General features: G+C 38.8%; 1 protein-coding gene across 1 annotated transcript in view; it reads left to right on the top strand.

Moving 5' to 3' along the window:
• The window catches only part of CSMD1 (CUB and Sushi multiple domains 1), a 2,060,919-nt gene that overhangs the window by 1,669,485 nt on the left and 372,640 nt on the right, over positions 1 to 18,794 (top strand). Inside the window, 1 exon segment of the mRNA XM_038396611.2 lies at positions 2,215 to 2,417. Coding sequence (XP_038252539.2) covers positions 2,215 to 2,417 — 203 coding nt within the window.

Genomic DNA, 18,794 nt, shown 5'->3' with positions numbered 1-18,794 from the left:
TGAGCACAGCTGAAATACTGTGTCCAATTCTGGCATCCAAAATTTGAGAAGCATACTTATATATTGGACAGAGAAGAGCCATAATAATGACTAAAGGTTTAGAAAACATGCCTTATACTGACAGACTCAGCGCTCAATCTCTTTAGTTTAACAACAACAACAACATTAAGGGGTGTCTTGATTACAGTGTAATAGTACCTATGTAGGGAACAAGTATATAATAATGGGCTCTTCTATCTGACAGAGAAAGATATAGCCTGGTCCAGTGGCCAGAAGTTGAAGCTAGACAAATTCAAACTGGAAATAAAGCATACATTTTTTAACAATGAGGGTAATTACCCATTGGAACAATGTAAGGGTCATGGTGGATTCTCTATTTCTGGCAATTGCTCTAGGAACTACTGTGGGTAAGTTCTAAGGCCTATGCAGGAGGTCAGACTAGATAATTGTAATACTCCCTGCTGGCTTTGGAATCTATGAATCTGTGAAAAAGCAAGTGCATAATTCTTTCATGGTTTGAAACCCAATGTCATGCTGATGAAATATGTACTATAAGATTTCCTAAAAATAGCACTTCCTCTTTAAGAGGGAGAAAAAAGTTTAAAAGCCTTTAATAACCTCTTTGCAAATCTCCAATTGTGTACAATTAGAAGGAATTTAACAATAAAAACTATTATTTGTTTTAGCCAAGCACAAGTCATTGGACTTAGTACAAGGCTAACTGTGTGAAATTTAATGATCTGTGATGTATAGAAGATCAGACTATATGAGGTAATGATTTCTTCTAGCCTTAAACTCTGAATCTAAGGATAATATTAAAAAAAAGACATGATGTAGGATTGTAGAAAAGGAGCATTTTTCAAGGAGTTCATTGTTTTGTGAAACTATCCCTAGAGAAAGCAGTGCAAAATTTCAATAAGTGGCATAAAGTTGTTTTTCTTTAGTTGGCTTATAAAGTGCAAACATTCAAATATTTTCAGGGGACAGATGCAGAAATTATTAAAGATTTTGCATATTTGCTTCTTTTTCAAGAAGCAAAAACAAAAACTAAAAATCTCTGGGAAGGAGAAAAAAAGAGAGAGGGAGAGAGAGATAGACTGGCACTGTGTTCTAAAGTTTAACTAGTTTGGGATCTCTTGAACTAGTAGAGTAAACCATTTTCAGAGTGATGGAATTAACTTTGAGAATGTCCTGTCTACCATCCCCAAGACATTCAATCCTGGATCCTGTTAGTCTGAGTGGTCAGGCCATTTTCCTCAACTGTTGTTCCATCACAAGAACAGAAAAGCCTCTTAGGGCCTGATTCAAAGCCAATTGAAATCAAAAGAACAACTCCCATTAACTTCAGTATGCTTATGCATGCAGGACTGAAAACATGTAACTTTTTATAGATTATTATTATTCTTAATCTGAATATATCAAAGATTGCTAGACATTCTACAGACAGGTGTGAAACCAAAATCATACCTGAGGTTTATACACAAAACAGATTAAACTTAATACCTTGAATTGTACCAAGAAGTGAACAGAAAGCAAGTGAAGTGATCCAGTGAGTGACTTGTTTACCTCCCACTCCAATTAAGCCATGTGAAAAAAGAGGATGGGAGGTAGAGGGGGAACAGGACTTCACAAAAAACAGATGCTGCATCTGAGCCGAGCTTCTCCTGGAAGGAAATTGCAAACAATTTATAGGATAAGTTTTGAACCTCTTGCCCTCATTGGTGAGCTGCTAAAATCTATGCACATGAGTAAGTCCTTGCCAGTGTGAGCCTAATCTATATTAATGAAAATAGAAATAAAAATAAAATGATTATAAATTAAACACATTTAAGATATCTGTATCCATTCTAATACATTTAAGAAAATATTCAAATAAATATTATGCAGGCTCAGCTTTTGGTTTGTTTTTACATTACTGTGTAAAATATTTTCTCAAATATAATATATCACAGATAGGGTTTTCCCACCTGGGAATCCAAATACAATATCGATCAGTTGTCTTGTGGTATGTATGTTACCACCTAGTATTTGTTGCAGTTGGCATAATTTAATGTAACACCTAACTAATTCAGCTAGTATGCTTAGTTTTATTTACATGTGCAGTAGAAATGTTGGTTCATGCAGTTCTGATCTCTTAAAAACCTGATAAAGGTAGGCTACATAGACATAATGCCTATGTTTTAATGTACAATGTATGTTGCTCTTCCTTTGCAGTCTGCATTTTATTGTTTTTGACACTGAGGTCGCCCATGACATCCTGAAGGTGTGGGATGGTCCTGTTGAAAGCAGTATTCTTCTGAAAGAATGGAGTGGTTCAACCCTTCCTGAGGATATCCATAGCACCTTCAACTCACTGACGTTACAGTTTGACAGTGACTTCTTCATCAGCAAGTCAGGCTTTTCCATCCAATTCTCAAGTATGTGAATCCTCTATTATCTCAAATACAATTAGATGTGATCATTCTTGTGTACACAAATACACATTTTTTTTCCTTCTAGTAGGCTTGTTAGTCTTTCCCAAAGAGAATCTTTTTTTTTAATTTACATAAAATATACGTATGGGTCATGGTAAGGTCTTAGGATCTATAGGCTAAGTTACTTTTGTCTTTATTTTAAATCTCTCACTATTATTTTCCAAGACAGCCTCAAATATTGGACTTATTTTATCTAATAACTAATTTTGTTTCTGAAAAAATGAATTGGCACTCACATACACTTTTGTTTCAGGTGATTTTATTTACATGTATTTTAAGCTAAATGTATTTCATTTTAACAGTGAAAATGTAAAAGAAACCTACGCAAAAATATGGTAAAATGTTTGATTTTAAACCATTTGGCATGAATAATTTTGGAATTATATCTTCAGCTCTGAAGTAACTGCAACTTTAGATACAAGAGTGATGATCTCAGTATTAGAACATTAAATGAGTAGAGTTTTCCTGTGATATCACGTAACTCTCATAAATGCCAATGATTCAGGTACATCAAAGGGGGGGAAATGTACTATATTTTTTCAGTCCAACCATTACGTCTGTACACATTATGGACACAATTTATTTAAGGGCATGTCTACATGGGACACTCAGGAAAATTAAGCTTAATTAACTGAAGGTGTAAATTTAAACTGCATTAGGTAAAGTATGTAATGTCCCTGAATAGACACTCTCGATCAGAAGTACAGTGGCCTGAGTTCCCCTTAGCTTAACTTGACTTCAGTTAAGTTAAAGTGAACATGGATTAAATGCATTTTAACTAATGCACTTTAAATACAGACCTTCAGTTAATTTGGTTTAATTTTCCGCATTGTCTAATGTAGGCATTGTCCCTAAGGCAGCGTTTCTCAAATATGGCCACTGTGGCCGCATGCAGCCAGCAGGGGCTTTTCTTGCAGCCACAGCTTCCTGGGTGGTGTTCGGAGAGGGGCAAAGCAGTGGCCCCTACGCCAGAGTTGCCAGCAGGGGTTGGTCCCTGCCTCCTTCTGGAACCACAAACAATGTAGGAGAAGGTGACCAGTATGAGTTCCCCACCTTCCTGGGGTGGATGGGGCTTGGGCTTTGGGCTTCAGCCCAGGGGTGGTGGGCAGCAGTTTCTGGCCATGTGGCAGCAGGCTCTGTCCCCCAGCCACAGGGCTTTGGACTCCTGCCCCAGGCTCCCACGTTGCCCCTGGCCCCTGCTGCCTCCTCCATCCCCCAGCCATGCAACAGGACCCCAGGCTCCAGCCCCGGACTTACCCTCCATCACCCTGAGCCCAGGTGCCTCCTCAACCCCCCAATCTAGGCCCCCATCGCCCCTGGCCCTCCTGCCTCCTTACCCACCTCCCCATCCAGGGTTTAATTTGTCCCCCAGCTTGACAGGGATGAGTAAATCTTCTGTAAAAAGTGATATTAACAAATATACAGATATCACTTTTCACAGTAGCAGACTTACTAGCTAACAAGTCTGAAAAAGAAAAAAACCAACCAACAAAAGTAAAACATGCAGAGCACCTTATTTGTGTTTCTATTCTATTGAGGTCCAGTAAAGAACAGGTACATCTGTACATTATTTTTATCATTGAAGCTGCAAAAAATCCTACATTAATAAATTACAATGATTTGGACATGGATATGTGCATATTTATTTGTTTTTCCCAAAGTTAATTAAGTATTTTAGGAAATATTGTCACAGTGACCACCAGCAAGAGTTGGTGACTGCACTCTGAGGCCACCAAAAAATTTGTTGTGAGAGCCCCTAAGGAACTGTCTCTTTGTTAAGCCCTGAAATGCCTAGGTACAATATAGATGAAGTGGGTAAAGGGTTGAGATGAATTTCCTGTAACTGGTCAGTTTGTCATAGCTTATATGGATAGATAAGATATGGCAGGGGTTGGATGAGTGTTTCTTTTCTGTATGGTTAATTATAGAAAATGTGTTGCTGTTCATACCAGTTGAAAATGTTAAATTTACATATATTTTAATGAAGATGTTTTAAGATATTAGAACAGATAAACATACTTCGTACTATATTATAATAAAGTGGAAGTGAGCATGAGATGTATAGATACAGATTTAGCAATAAATGTTGTGAAGGAAGAAAGTATTTAAGCTGTTTACCTTTTCTAGAAAAGTACTAGTATAAAGTATTTGACCTTCAGCAGTTACTGTGGTGAAAAGAAAACAAGTTAAAGCTTTAGGATTCAACAACTGATTTCTGCAGCTTGGTGTAATTTTCCTTTGTATCATGGTGATCATGCTGGCAATTGCAATGTATGTCTCACTTGAATTAATTGAAGTTAGTGGTGGAGAACTGGAAGTCTCAGCTAAAGTTAAGGAAAAAATGACTGACACTTTAAAGTTTTTGGTTTACGATCCTTGTCAAGTGCAAAGTTGCGTATGTGTGTGCATGCATATGAAATATCACTCCCCACCCACCCTCAAAAGAGTTCCATTTATTTGGAATCAGTCTTGCAATGTACTGACCAGTGTGGCCCTGATCCCTCAGACTCTTTGAGCACATGCTCAACTTTAAGTATGTGAGTAGCTTCCTTGACTTCAAAGTTTAGCATATACTCAAATACTCTGCTGGATCTGGATGAGACTTTGCAGCACCTTGGTGGATTTGAGGCTTTATATTGTTTCTCTCAAACTGAATCTATAAATGAGTCCTGAGCTGCTTTCAATTTTCTGGTAATCGTGGAAGAAATGAATGGTTTATTACAGGCGCTTGGGAGAAGAGTTTTTTCATATCCTAAGGATTTTGAAATAACACATATATTTATGGAAGGCAATGATTTACACAATGTGACACCTGTGTGTGTTTTATTTTTCATTATATATGTAGGCATAAATGCCTTAAATGGAAGAATGTAAATGACTGAAACTTGCAAGACGTTTGACTCAATTAAAGGTCCATTGTCTTGCCAGGTCAGCACAGCATGTAGAACATGAGGACATGAACTGACCTGTGCAATTATGTTAATTGTAATCAGCCTAACACTTTTCATTAAAACTTAATTGCTATTTAATCATGCATAAAAGGAAAGAAAATGGAGTTCAGTGTACAAAACTGGCCTTTACTCTGGGGTTTAATATATTTAAACTAGCTATTACAAACCAGGTTGCCAATTAACCCTTTCCTAGCAAGACACAACATATTGGGAGGGGAAAGACACTTCCACCTCCAACCCCCAACAAAATAGCTGTTCTTCTTTAGTCATTCCATACCTTGAGGGCATCTTGGTCTCATATTAGTTGATTTTCAGTGGGCATAAGCACTCTTTTGGTTTTACTGACCTCTGCATTCTGCATCCCACTTTACTGAATACTCTCTTTTCTAATCAATGCTTATTATCTCGACATTTTGAAAAAAATCGACAAAAGATACAAATGTTAGCCATAAACATTTGCAGTATATTTTTAACAAGTCAGATTATCATTCTTACATGTTTACTATCTTTGGTGGTTTCATTTTAACACTCTTTTTAACATTCCTAATTTAACATTCTAATTCTTTTTTCCCCTTTACACTGGATTCTCATTTGTTACTATTTATAAGACCTGTGCTGTTGGTCTTAAAATGAACCATACATTCATATTTTCTTTGACTGATTTAGTAAAAGTTGATCTTTATGATCATACTTATATTGAATACAGGGCCTATTCCCATAAGTTTTGTTTTAAACAGTCTATATCCAGGTGGTTTCAGGTAGAGTCAGACCCATCTGTGACTTTCTTGTAAGCCTTCTCTGTGGGTTTAGAATCATTATTTTTGGTCATGCATAAGCTTCCCCATTGTATAACAATATAAATCATGTTCCTCTCTCTACCTACATCTGGATCAGCACTGTATCTCTTTCAAAGTTAACAAAACTATCGAGGTGAGGACATGGGGCAATTCTAGCAAATTAGAATAAGCCTCCTTGGGTATAGATATGAGATCTTGAACAATAATACGAGTTGTGAAAAATATAGAAATATTAAAACTAATCATTAGAAGAATTTGACAAGTTCCCAGCCCAGTGCAGGTTTTGGGGTACCTTATGTGAGACCTGCACACTTGCATACACAGTTTTACCTGAGATGAAAGAAGGAATGAAAAACTGCTGATTGGGAGATTGTGTGACACTTTTCTTGTATGGAACCCCCCACCCTGTTCCACCATATTCCAGACACTCTCGGAGCATGACCAACCAAAACAGGACTGGTTCACATTTTGTTCCAGGAAACAGAAATTAGGTGACGCTTGTTGGAATGAACTGAAGAAATTAGAGTTTATATATATATATATATATATATATATATATATATATATATATATATATAACATGCTGCAAAAACAACTATTAGAGGGTACTGAAGGAATTAGCTGAAGAAACCTCAGAGCCACTGCCAATAATATTTACAAACTCATGGGGGGGCGGGTCTCGGAAGACCAGAGAAGGGTTAACGTAGTGTCCATCTTCAAAAATGGGAACTATAGACCAATCAGCCTGACTTCGATACCTGGAAAGCTGCTTTTGCAATTTATAAATTATTCAGTTTGTGAATACCTGAAGGATGAAGAGGTAATCATTAAAAATCAGCATGGATTTACCAAGAACAAATCATGCCAAAACCGTTTAATTTTCTTCTTTGACAGGGTAACTAATTTGGTGAATAGGCGGAATGCAGTGGGCATAATATACCTGGATTTCAGCAAGGCTTTTGACACAGTGTTATATGACATTCTGATAAGTAATCTGGAGAAAAGTGGGCTCAACAGATCTACCATTAAGTGGATACATAATTGGTTAAACAATTGCAAACAAAGAGTTAATGAAAGTAATGGAATGATGTCAGATTGATGCGAGGTCTCAAGTCAGGTTCCACAGGGACCTGTTCTAGGTCCAGTGTTGTTTAACATCTTTATTAATGACTTGTATCTAGGTATAGAGCACATACTGATCAACTTTGCAGATGACACATAGCTGGGGGGTTGCCAATACTTTGGAGGATAGAGCTAAAATTCAGAGGGATCTTGATAAATTGGAGAACTTGGTTACAGATAACAAAATGAAATTCAACAAAGACAAATGTAAGATGCTACACTTATGAAAGAAAAATCAAATGCACAAATACAGAATGGGCGAATACTGGCTTGGTAGCAGCACTGCTGAGAAGGATCTAGGAGTTGGGGTGGATCACAACCTCGACATAAATCAGCAATGTGAGGCTGTTGCAAAAAAACAAAAAAAAACCCAAAGACAATTTTAGGTTTCATTAAGAGATGCATAGTATGCATGTCAGAGGAAATGATAGTACCACTCTACATGGCGCTGGTTAGGCCTCATCTGGAGTATTATGTCCATTTTTGGTAACCAATGTATAGAGAGGATGTAGAGAAATTGGAAAGGATCCAGAGGCAAGCAACAAATATGATCAAGTGGATGGAATGCAAGCCATATGAGCAAAGACTGAAGGATTTGGGTATGTTTAGTTTGGTAAAGAGAAGATTTATGAGGAGATATGATAGAGGTCTTCAGCGTCTTGAAAGGCTGCTATAAAAAAATGGAGAAAAATTGTTCTCTTTCTCCACAGAGAGCATGAGGAAATGGGTTCAAACTACCACATAGCAGATTTAGATTAAATCTCAGGAAAAACTTCCTAACTGTAAGAACAGTAGGACAATGGAACAGACTGCCTCAGAAGGTTGTTGGAAATGCCTTCACTGGAGGTTTTCAGAAGGAGGCTGGAGAGCCATCTGTCTTGGATGGTTTAGATAGAACAAGTCCTGCATCTTGGCAGAGGTTAGATTATATGACTCTTGCAGTCCCTTCTAACACTATGATTCTAAGTGCTGGAGATCCAAAACCAGGAACTGCAAGTGATGAACTATCCTAGGAAAGGGCATTCTAACTTTGCAGTACATTTCAGAAGGATCTAGCATAGCATCTGAACAACTATTCACATCAGATACAGAAGTTATGGCCTTTCTCAGCCAGAAAAAACAATGGGTTATTCTGAAAGGTGAACTATAAGCTGGGGGCCACTAATTGAGTTCTTTGAAATCAGTATTGTTCAGTGTTTTAATTAATGACCTTGGCACGAGATGTAGGAATGTGCTAATAAAATTTGCTGAGGATGCAAAGTTGGGAGGCATTGTCAATACCGAGAATACTATAGAGAAAGATCTGGATGACGCATCACAAACTATGGGTTTGTCTTGATTAGGAAAAATGATCAAAGTTAGGTTGTACCTATACATATAAAACTATTGTTAGGAGAACCCCAAAGATTCTGAATTGGGAATATACCTTTAAGTTTGGATGCTTATCTAAATAAGCATCCTCCAGTAATTCAACAGATAATTAGCCATTCTCTAAACAGATGTTGGTTCTTTTTGCTGATCTCCTAAGAGTGACACCAGGAGTGACCCCTCTCCAGCCAAGGGGATTAAATGATTTTTGTGCTCAGTTTAGCTGTAATTGTTGGGGGGGGGGGTTACATGTGAAAAAATACACTTTTAAAAATTATTTATATAACAAATTTAGGTCTTGGAGAAAATGCAACAATAAACAAATATTAAGCAATTTTTGCCCACATCTTTCTTTACAACATGACTCACCAATTATAGTAAAAAAAAAAGAGAAACAAACAAACAAGCAAATTAACACATTCATTAAATTGGAATAATAACTCGGGAGTCACTGCCACTGCTGTTGACACTTTTGTTGATGCCTTTTTCCTTTAGCAAGAGCTTAAGCATCACTGGCTGCACATTGAACAGACTTGTCAGTTTCAAGAACCACAAGACATAGTTTGGCAAAGTCTGTTTCAGTAATGGCACCTGTCTCTGGCACTTTGGATTCTTGCTGAATACATAACTGGCTAGGGAAATGCCTTTAGTGACTGTGGCGTATCTTTGCTGGACTGCTAGTGTGGTGCCTTCTTGAAAAATATTTTCCTATTTGTCAGATTTACTTTGACTAATGTATACCAGTGCTATTTCCACATCCTACAGTTTAGGTTGTACCAGTATTTTCATTATAAAGCCTTCATTTCCAGGATTTATAATGTGACTGCAAAAGTTTGATCCATGACAAAATTGCTAAACACTCTCAGCTCAGTAAATTCAGTCACAGAAAAAAAAATCCTGATGACTGACTGACTTCACAGTACTGAGAGGGGGAGGGACTTTACTACTACTGATAAAAGGTGAAGCTGCAAAGGGCTCCCCCCTTCAACAAGTGATAAATGTTTTAGGGTTGAAAGGAAAACAAATGCTATTTCAGGGCCGTGAGTCAAGGGAGTCCATTCCTCTAGCACCAGAGGCTTTGGCTCCAACTGTTACCCCTAAATTCCCAATGCCAGTGCTGAGCTGAAGACTCTTGTTTTGAGCCCTATGGTGGTGTTATCAATTCCACATTGCCATTCCTCCCCAGTGCCTATTGCACTTTGGCAGAATTTGTGTAGGAGGTCATTTCTGAGAGCAGTCTGCATTGGCCCAGCACCATAAAAGATGGATTTGGAGGCCCTTCAAACAGTTCCTGAGACAATCCATGTATTTAGAAGCTCCACTATCTGTCTCCTGCTAATTCCCATAGAAACTGCTATTGCAGAAACTCCAGACCCCCCGGAAGTGAACACTTCTATCCTCCTATGATGATGTCAGCATTCTGGCAACAAACCCAGTCTATTTACGGGGATTATAGATTCTGTTCTAGGAGGTGAACATCTCCAACCTCTTCTCAATGCAGACTTCTCCCTAATCATCCAAAAGGGCACACTCCACCACCTTTGCCTCTACCACTTGCTGAAATTTCCACAGTGGAAGAACACAAACACATTTGTGGAACTAGAAATGAGGTGATAAACATCTCGGGTGAGTCAACTCCCTGCAGGATGATCTTGATGCACAGATATGATTTCTTCGCATGACAATAAGATCCTCCTGACACCGGAGGATTTTAATCCATTCAATTAACTTTTCTTAAAATGGTTCAGAGCTTCCAGGCTCCACTGGAAACACTGAAAGCTAATTGGTACTTTTGCATGATTGTCAGGCTAGTGTGTTTACATTTCTCATAATGGAGCCAGTCCTGCTTTTTTCTGGTGTGTTTAGTGTTGTGTGAGTTTTTAAAATAACTTTACTGGAACTATTGCAAATTTTTTGTGCTTTGTTCTTGACTGCGATGCACCAAAATCCTTCTCAAACCTTTGCTGCAATCACTTGTCCCTTTTCAGTTCTAAAACAAAACAGATGGGACTTTTGCTGCAATGTCTGTAACTTACAGACCTAAGTTGCTGGACAGCCTGTACTATTTTTAGTGGAAATTGGAAGCTTTGAATATTTTTTGAAATCTTCAAAGCAGAGAGAAGAAAATGTTTTTGACAATGGGCATTGCTGACATGACTGTATTTCTCAGACATAGTTGGTGAAGATGATGATTTTATCCTTGAAGACATAATGATAGTGTGTGGCCTAAACAAACTCATAAAAACATGTCCTTTAAAAGACAAATTAGACTCAATTCTAATATGTCACAGATATACATAAATACCCTGGTTAATATTTTCAAAAGGAGCCTACATTTCCCATTGACTTTCCATGAGGTCCTATGTCACTTATGAAAATGTGTCTTAGGCTCTGAAGTCACTTAGACTCTTTTGAAAATTTTACCCAGTGTGATTATTTTGCAGGATGTTAATGAGCCCTATCATAGCAGTGCTCACTGCTTGAATATATAAGGCGAACATTAATTATATTGTTCCATATCAGTATATTGACGTGTATAAAAAAGTGCCAGTTATGAGATGGAATGAGTGACAGGGGAATGAGTAACTTTTAAAGTCTGCATTAACTACTGGTGTATGAAATATCTACACCAACAGAAATGTTCTTGAGATATCTGCACAAAACCCGATAAAGTACTAGTGGAATTGTGATTTTCCTCCAGGTGGAAAGAGATTGAGAGAGAGAGAGAAAGAAACCCTTGGGAATCCTGAGCAGTAAACAGCTTACAAATGAGACAAGTTGAAAACTTGACAGCTTGTCTAAATGGTCATTTTACTGGATGGCACATCAATGCTTAAACTTGTGTTTTGTTTAATTAGTATCAAGTATATTTGTGGATAATAAAATGGTTATTATTCTCAAATACAGATAATGCATTCATAGGACAAAAATACAAAGAATATTTTGATGCTTGTTAAATGTTTGTCAGTAGTGGCTTTTTAAGTTTTGAATTTGTACTTGGTAAATGCAGTGAATTGTTTTAGACATCAAATCTTTGGTAACTGGTGTATATTTGATGTCAAAAATAGATGAGCAAACTTTGCTAGTTGAGATATTATATTGCACAGAACACTTTACTGAGGGAATGAAGTATTCAAAGTTTTTTTCTGGAAGAGGATGATAACTAATGATATATGTATGTGTGTGTGTTTACACAATTTTCAACAAATTTGTGAATTTACTGTTTCTTAGCAAACATGCTCTATAGCCATTCACAATTTATAGAGATGTTACTTGTCTATGAAATGGGAAAGCACTTCAATGGGATCACGACCATATAGCTGTTTTCTTTCCCTGGTGGCCAAGTATACATTCAGTAAACTGCACTAATGTGGTCTAGCTGTCAGGTAAATTTTAAATGTAATTCTTGGGGAGTTATGTGCAAAACTCTCATTAGCAGTAACAGTTGCTACTTGAATTGATTCTTATAAATCACAATGTGAAAATCAAATAAAAACAACAAAAAAAGAAATTGTCCCCTCCTCCTCCACACACACACTTCATTGAGAAATAGAACCCACCTCAAAGATGTGGGCCCTGTGCAAGAAAGATGTGTGAGTTTCAGGGATGGAAAAATGACCAGAAAATAATCCATAGTACAAAGACACACATTAAACCTTATTTATATACATAGCAGTGATTGAGAGACCACAATCAATACATTTGGGATATATGTCAGGTTAAATGGTCTAATCTACTCATCTGTCTACAGACTGCAGGTACATACCATATTTGCTGGATTTTTGTTGCAGCATCAGAGTATGTCTGACATATATTTCTGTCTGGGTCTACTACTCCCCCCTCCCCCGCACTCTCTCCCCTGTAAAGTACCATCACAATACTTATGCGGTGTTTTCTGAAACTACAACTGTTTCTGCATACATCAGTCAACAGGGGAAATTCAGTGAGCAGACATAAACTCTTCATAGCAGATATTGTGTCTTGTTCTATGATTGTATAGCACCTAGCTCAATGGGACCCTGATCTCAGTTGGGCTCCCTAGGTACTACCATAATAGTCTTAAAAATAATAAAAGATGTTCAATACCATCACTCGGATAAAGAATTGTAATTGCAGCAGGTAATGTTTCCACCAGTACTGAAAATCATCCCTTCCCCTTCCTATCCACATCCCGTGAAGGTCAGTAAGCCTGGGCTCGTGCCAGCTGAAATTAGCTGAACATCATGTTAATGAAATATGAAAGTTGTATGCCTATACTGGCACAAAAGAAACCAGTTTGAAATAAATAATTAAATAAACCCTCTGTGAGGTAGAGAAAGGACTGAAGTGACTAGAACAATGAACAATAGCGAGCAGATCGAGGGACGTGATCGTTCCCCTCTATTCGACACTGGTGAGGCCTCATCTGGAGTACTGTGTCCAGTTTTGGGCCCCACACTACAGGAAGGATGTGGATAAATTGGAAAGAGTACAACGAAGGGCAACGAAAATGATTAGGGGTCTAGAGCACATGACTTATGAGGAGAGGCTGAGGGAGCTGGGATTGTTTAGTCTGCAGAAGAGAAGAATGAGGGGGGATTTGATAGCTGCTTTCAACTACCTGAAAGGGGGTTTCAAAGAGGATGGCTCTAGACTGTTCTCAATGGTAGCAGATGACAGAACGAGGAGTAATGGTCTCAAGTTGCAATGGGGGAGGTTTAGATTGGATATTAGGAAAAACTTTTTCACTAAGAGGGTGGTGAAACACTGGAATGCGTTACCTAGGGAGGTGGTAGAATCTCCTTCCTTAGAGGTTTTTAAGGTCAGGCTTGACAAAGCCCTAGCTGGGATGATTTAACTGGGACTTGGTCCTGCTTTGAGCAGGGGGTTGGACTAGATGACCTTCTGGGGTCCCTTCCAACCCTGATATTCTATGATTCTATGATTCTATGATTCTATGATTCTATGAAACATGGTGGATTTACAAAGGGACTTGGTATATTTCTTTGTTTTAAAACTTTTTGTATCCGTTAAAAAAAAGCTGTGGGAAAGTGACAGACATGAATTGACTTAGACAGTAAAAGCGTGAAAGAGAGGACCCACAATAGTAGACATAGTACCAAAAATTTCAGAGTAGCAACCGTGTTAGTCTGTATTCGCAAAAAGAACAGGAGTACTTGTGGCACCTTAGAGACTAACAAATTTAGCTGTAGCTCAGGAAAGCTTATGCTCAAATAAATGTGTTTGTCTCTAAGGTACCACAAGTACTCTTTTTCTTTTTACCAAAAATTTGTATCACTTTAAATAAGCTTGGCCTCCTAACAGCAAATTGACTTTTATTTTTAAACTTAAATGGCATCAACACTAAAGATTTACCAAGTCTCAGAGCTAGTACTTATTATTAATATGATTTATTATTATTTTATTATCATTTCTTGGTGACCCACCAAAAGTGTGCTTAGTTATTTTACCAACAGGTTTTGTATTGCTAGTTTGGATATAAGGAAAATCTAGTTCCCAATACAACAGAGTCAGAAGTGTGAAGTAATTGTTGGAAAGTATAACAAGTATCAATAGTGTAAGGTCTGCACTACTCTCAGCTATGTTATTTCTTTTACATAGGTCATTTTCTTCAATGAATTCCTTACTGTGGATTTGATTTCCTGAGGGATTTGTAAAAGAAAAATACTCCCCGCTAACCCTAAGTTTCAGGCTAGAAAAAGAGGGGATTCCAAACACACATGTTAAAGTATGGATTTAACTTAATTATAGTATTAGTAATTTTTTAGTGACCAAGAATGTGCTAGGTACTTTATAGTCTTATAAAATATGAGATCTCGGCCCTGGAGAACTTTTGATCTAATTCCCGAGTAACGTTCTTTCACCAGCCACCCTACTCTCCAAGCTCCCATGGCCGTACTTTCTACCTCTCCCTCCCTCCCCGGCTTCTGAATAAAAACAATAAACAAGAGACAACAAATGAGAGCCTCAACAAAAAGATGAGGAAATAAATGGTTGGCTGATGAAGGATTCAAAAATAAGATTAATTACTTAATGATTTTTCACCTGTCTTATTTCAAAATATTTTCCCCAGAATATACAAAAATCAGTGCAATAATATCACTTTGTAGGGCATACTGCCTGGCTTACTCAACCTTCCATTCTCTCTCACAATGCCTCACTCACTTCCCCTCCTTGATGCCTCCAGCTTCACTTACTATCCAGCCCTTCTTCTTGTTTTGCCTCCTTTGCCATCCAACTACCCAGTGGTTCTCAAACTAGGGCCACCACTTGTTCAGGGAAAGCCCCTGACAGGCCAGGCCAGTTTGTTTACCTGCCGCATCCACACGTTCGGCCGATCGTGGCTCCCACTGGCTGCGGTTCGCTGCTTCAGGCCAATGGGAGCTGCAGGAAGCGACGTGGGATGAGGGATGTGCTGGCTGCCCTTCCTGCAGCCCCCATTGGCCTGGAGTGGTGAACCGCAGCCAGTGAGAGCCGCAATCGGCCAACCCTGCGAATGCAGCAGGTAAACAAACTGGCCCGGCCCACCAGGAGCTTTTCCTGAACAAGCGATAGCCTTAGTTTGAGAACCACTGAACTACCCTTTATCCTTACTCTACATGGCAACTATGAAAGACATCTTGTCAGTACTTCACTCCACCTTCTGACAATTGCTCCCTTCCCTTCATATCATTCTTAATGTCAGAGCTTCCTAGGGCTGTGAAGACTGTTCTCATTCTTTTCTCCCCTCCCTGCCCCAGTTTGCCTGCCTGAACAGAAGCCTTGAAAAGGCTCTCATGAAAAGGGAGCAGGAAAAGAAATCTTGTCTTATGTGGCACTGAGGATGTCCTGCTGGCTCTTTTGCTGTCTGACTCCCCATGAGGAGGTAATCAGAGATGTCCAAAAACAAAACAGCAAAGTGTCAGGTCTCATTAACAGTGCACAGTCCAGAGATTATAAAGGTCATGTGTGGGAGAAGAGTTTAGAAAAAACAACTAAAACCAAAAAAGAAAAAGTAGCGATGGTTTGTGATAGATACCAGGGGAATCCTTAGTGAGGGGGCAGCAGTCCAGTTTGGCTTCCTTTGGGAAACCAGAGTGGCACAAGGGAGTGAAGTGGGGAAGAGAATCTGCCACAATTTACACTGATAACATGTCTGGTGATGGGGGAAGGGAGGGAATTTTCAAAGTAAAATCAGAACCTAAAGCATAAAGCAATATACTTGTTTGCTTCCATTTTTTGTCCTTTTAGTAGTAGTAGTAGTATTAATTTGGATTATGATAGCACACACAATTTCCAGTTAGAATTGGGGCAACATTTTGAAAGTCGCTGTACAAAAGCACAGGACTATTTAGTCCCTGTTGTACTATGATCTTCTAAGCTAAGAGGCACTGCAACAAATGAGTGCAACAAACAAGAGGAGTGGGGAGGGAGGTTGAAGGAAGTGAGGATACCATCACATGATTATAAGGGCTAGCTATGTATAGAACCAGGTGGTTCCAAGTAATTTCAGAACATATTTTTTTAAATAAATAATAACAGCTATACCTGACTGTTTCTCTGATAGCCATAATAAATTTGCTGATTTCATTTAGGCATCAGAGCACAGGTGTTTCATGAAGGGATATCCAAAAGTGGAGAGACTAGAGGCATTCATTAATCAATTTAGGCAGGATGTTCCATGTACAAGGGGAAGCACGGAAGAAAGAAGAGATATTTCAGGGAGAGAAGTGGACAAATGACTATTATAGGCTGTCATGATGGGAGATGAGCACATAAGTATGGTAGGGAAAAGTTACACAGAGCATTCAGGATGGTGACAAGCAGCTTAAACCTGATTCAGGGAAGAAGGAGCCAGTAGAGGAAGTATTTATTTGTTTAGGCATTTATATATCAGTAATGGTGATTGTTGTATTAGTTTTAATGTTGTGTTTATTGCATTGTATTTGGTTTTGTATTTTTCTTGAAAATGTGTTGTGCAGAAGACTGCCAAATAATAGCAATCCAAGGTGGGGAGGTTGCCAGCATGGTTCTCTCCTTCTACACTATACACATATCTCTTTCTCTTCTTCTTCTAGTAATGGTCCCCATTGTGTTCCACTGAGGGTTTACTCATGCACGCCATGCATCCAGAGCCAGAGAATTTGAAAGTAGTAGTGTCTGTTGGTCTTCACTTCATAGTTCTGTCTAAAGCAATAAATAATGAGGCAGACTGACTTTGTCTCCAGTTCCTTCTCACCACCATATGGTTTGAGTCACAGCTGCTAGTTTCCCTCATCACCCTCTTGCCATGGCAGGACACACTGTATTTATATATCTGTTGACTAACTAGGTTTTGGAAAGGTATCCTCAGGACTTTCCCACCCATACCTATCACCCCCCCAGTAGCACCTCAATCTCGTTCTACCAGTGTTAATGAAACTGCCCTTGGAGCCGCTGGCTTCATGCTCTATGCCCCTCATTTCCATGAAAATCACCTTTTTAGAGCCCATTACTTTGGAGATATGGGTAGATGAACTTCGGGCCATGATGGTGTATTTCTCTTTCACCATATTTCAGGACAAAGTCTCCCTGTGCCTACACCCAAGTTTCTATCAAAGGTCGTATCTCGGTTTCATCCCAACCAACCCATACACTTATCTGATTTCTTTCCAAAGCCTTACACCTCAGCAGAGAAGTGATACCTTCACTCCTTTGACATCCACATGGCCTTGATCTTCTACTGACAGAGGACAAGACCGATCAGGAAGTCCGGTACACTGCTTATCACTGAGAGGATTAAGGGGCAGGCAATCTCCATACAGAGGATTTCCAACTGTTATCAGTTGTCAGGACTGCCTTCGCCCTGAACAGAGAGCCCATTCCAGAAGAGCCCAGACATTGGCTACAGCCACACTTCATTGTGTGTCACTTCCAGACATATGTAGGGCGGCCACATGGAATTCAGAGCATACCTTTGCTGTGTACTACACCTTTATGCAGGACTTTGTGATGGACGCATCATTTGGTGTGGCTGCCTTCCATTCAACCATTTCTTCCTCTTCCTTGCACCTTCCTCCGAATTAGGTACTGCTTTTTAATCACTCTCAATGAAATACAATAGGGACCATCACTTGAAGAAGAAAAGGAGATTACTTACCTGCAGCTGGAGGTTCTTTCAGATGGGTGCTTCCTTTCTGTATTCCACTTCATGCCCTCCTTCTCCTCTGCTGTGGATCTGTTTGATTTGCAATGGAGAAGGAACTGGAGATGTGGTTGGTCTGCCCCAACCTTTATCGCATCAGATAAAAGCATGAGGCAAAGCAAGGATGCATGCATGGATCAACGGAAACTGCTTCTTTCAAATTCTCCAGCTGGATGCATCGCATGGATGCATAAACCCTCAGTAGAATACAGAGAGGAATCCCACATCTCAAAGAAGCTCCAGTTACAGGCAAGTAACCTCCTTGTCTTTAGTGTGGAAGAAAATTAATGGGCATAGTCTACGTAAAAAGAGATAGGAGTCACAATCATTTTAACTGCACAAGTTAATTTTTTAAAGGGCAGTGCTGCATTTAATTGCATTTAGTAAGGTACTTGCTCAATATGAATGAGGACACTGAAGGTTAGAGCCCAATTCTGCCATCCATATTCACATTGAAGAGCACTTTACTCTGTGAGTATTCATAGATCTTAAGGGCAGAAAGGACCATTCTGATCATCTACTCTGATATCCTGCATAACACAGGCCCACAGAATCTCACCCAATAATTCCTCATCGAGCCCATAACTTCTATATGAGTCCTAACATATGTTTTAAAAAGATGTCTTGATTTAAAGACGTCACCAAGAGATGGAGAATCCATCCTAGGTAAGTTATTCCAATAGTTAATTACCTTCATTGTTTAAAATGTGTGCTTTTTATTTAGTATGAATGTATCCAGCTTCAACTAGACAATTCCCATGGACTTTTTTTGGGACTACTCATAGAGTGAGAGAGTTCTCAACATGAGTAAGAGTTACAGAATCTACCAATGTGTTCCTCCTACGTTGTTTTTTTTTCTGGAAGAGTACCAAAAATGTAAAATGCTCTGTTCTATATGAATTCTGCTGTTTCCTTGTAC

This window comes from Dermochelys coriacea, chromosome 3 (genome assembly GCF_009764565.3).
Source record: "Dermochelys coriacea isolate rDerCor1 chromosome 3, rDerCor1.pri.v4, whole genome shotgun sequence".
Classification (NCBI taxonomy): domain Eukaryota; kingdom Metazoa; phylum Chordata; order Testudines; family Dermochelyidae; genus Dermochelys; species Dermochelys coriacea.
This window is presented reverse-complemented; position numbering and strand designations above follow the sequence as displayed.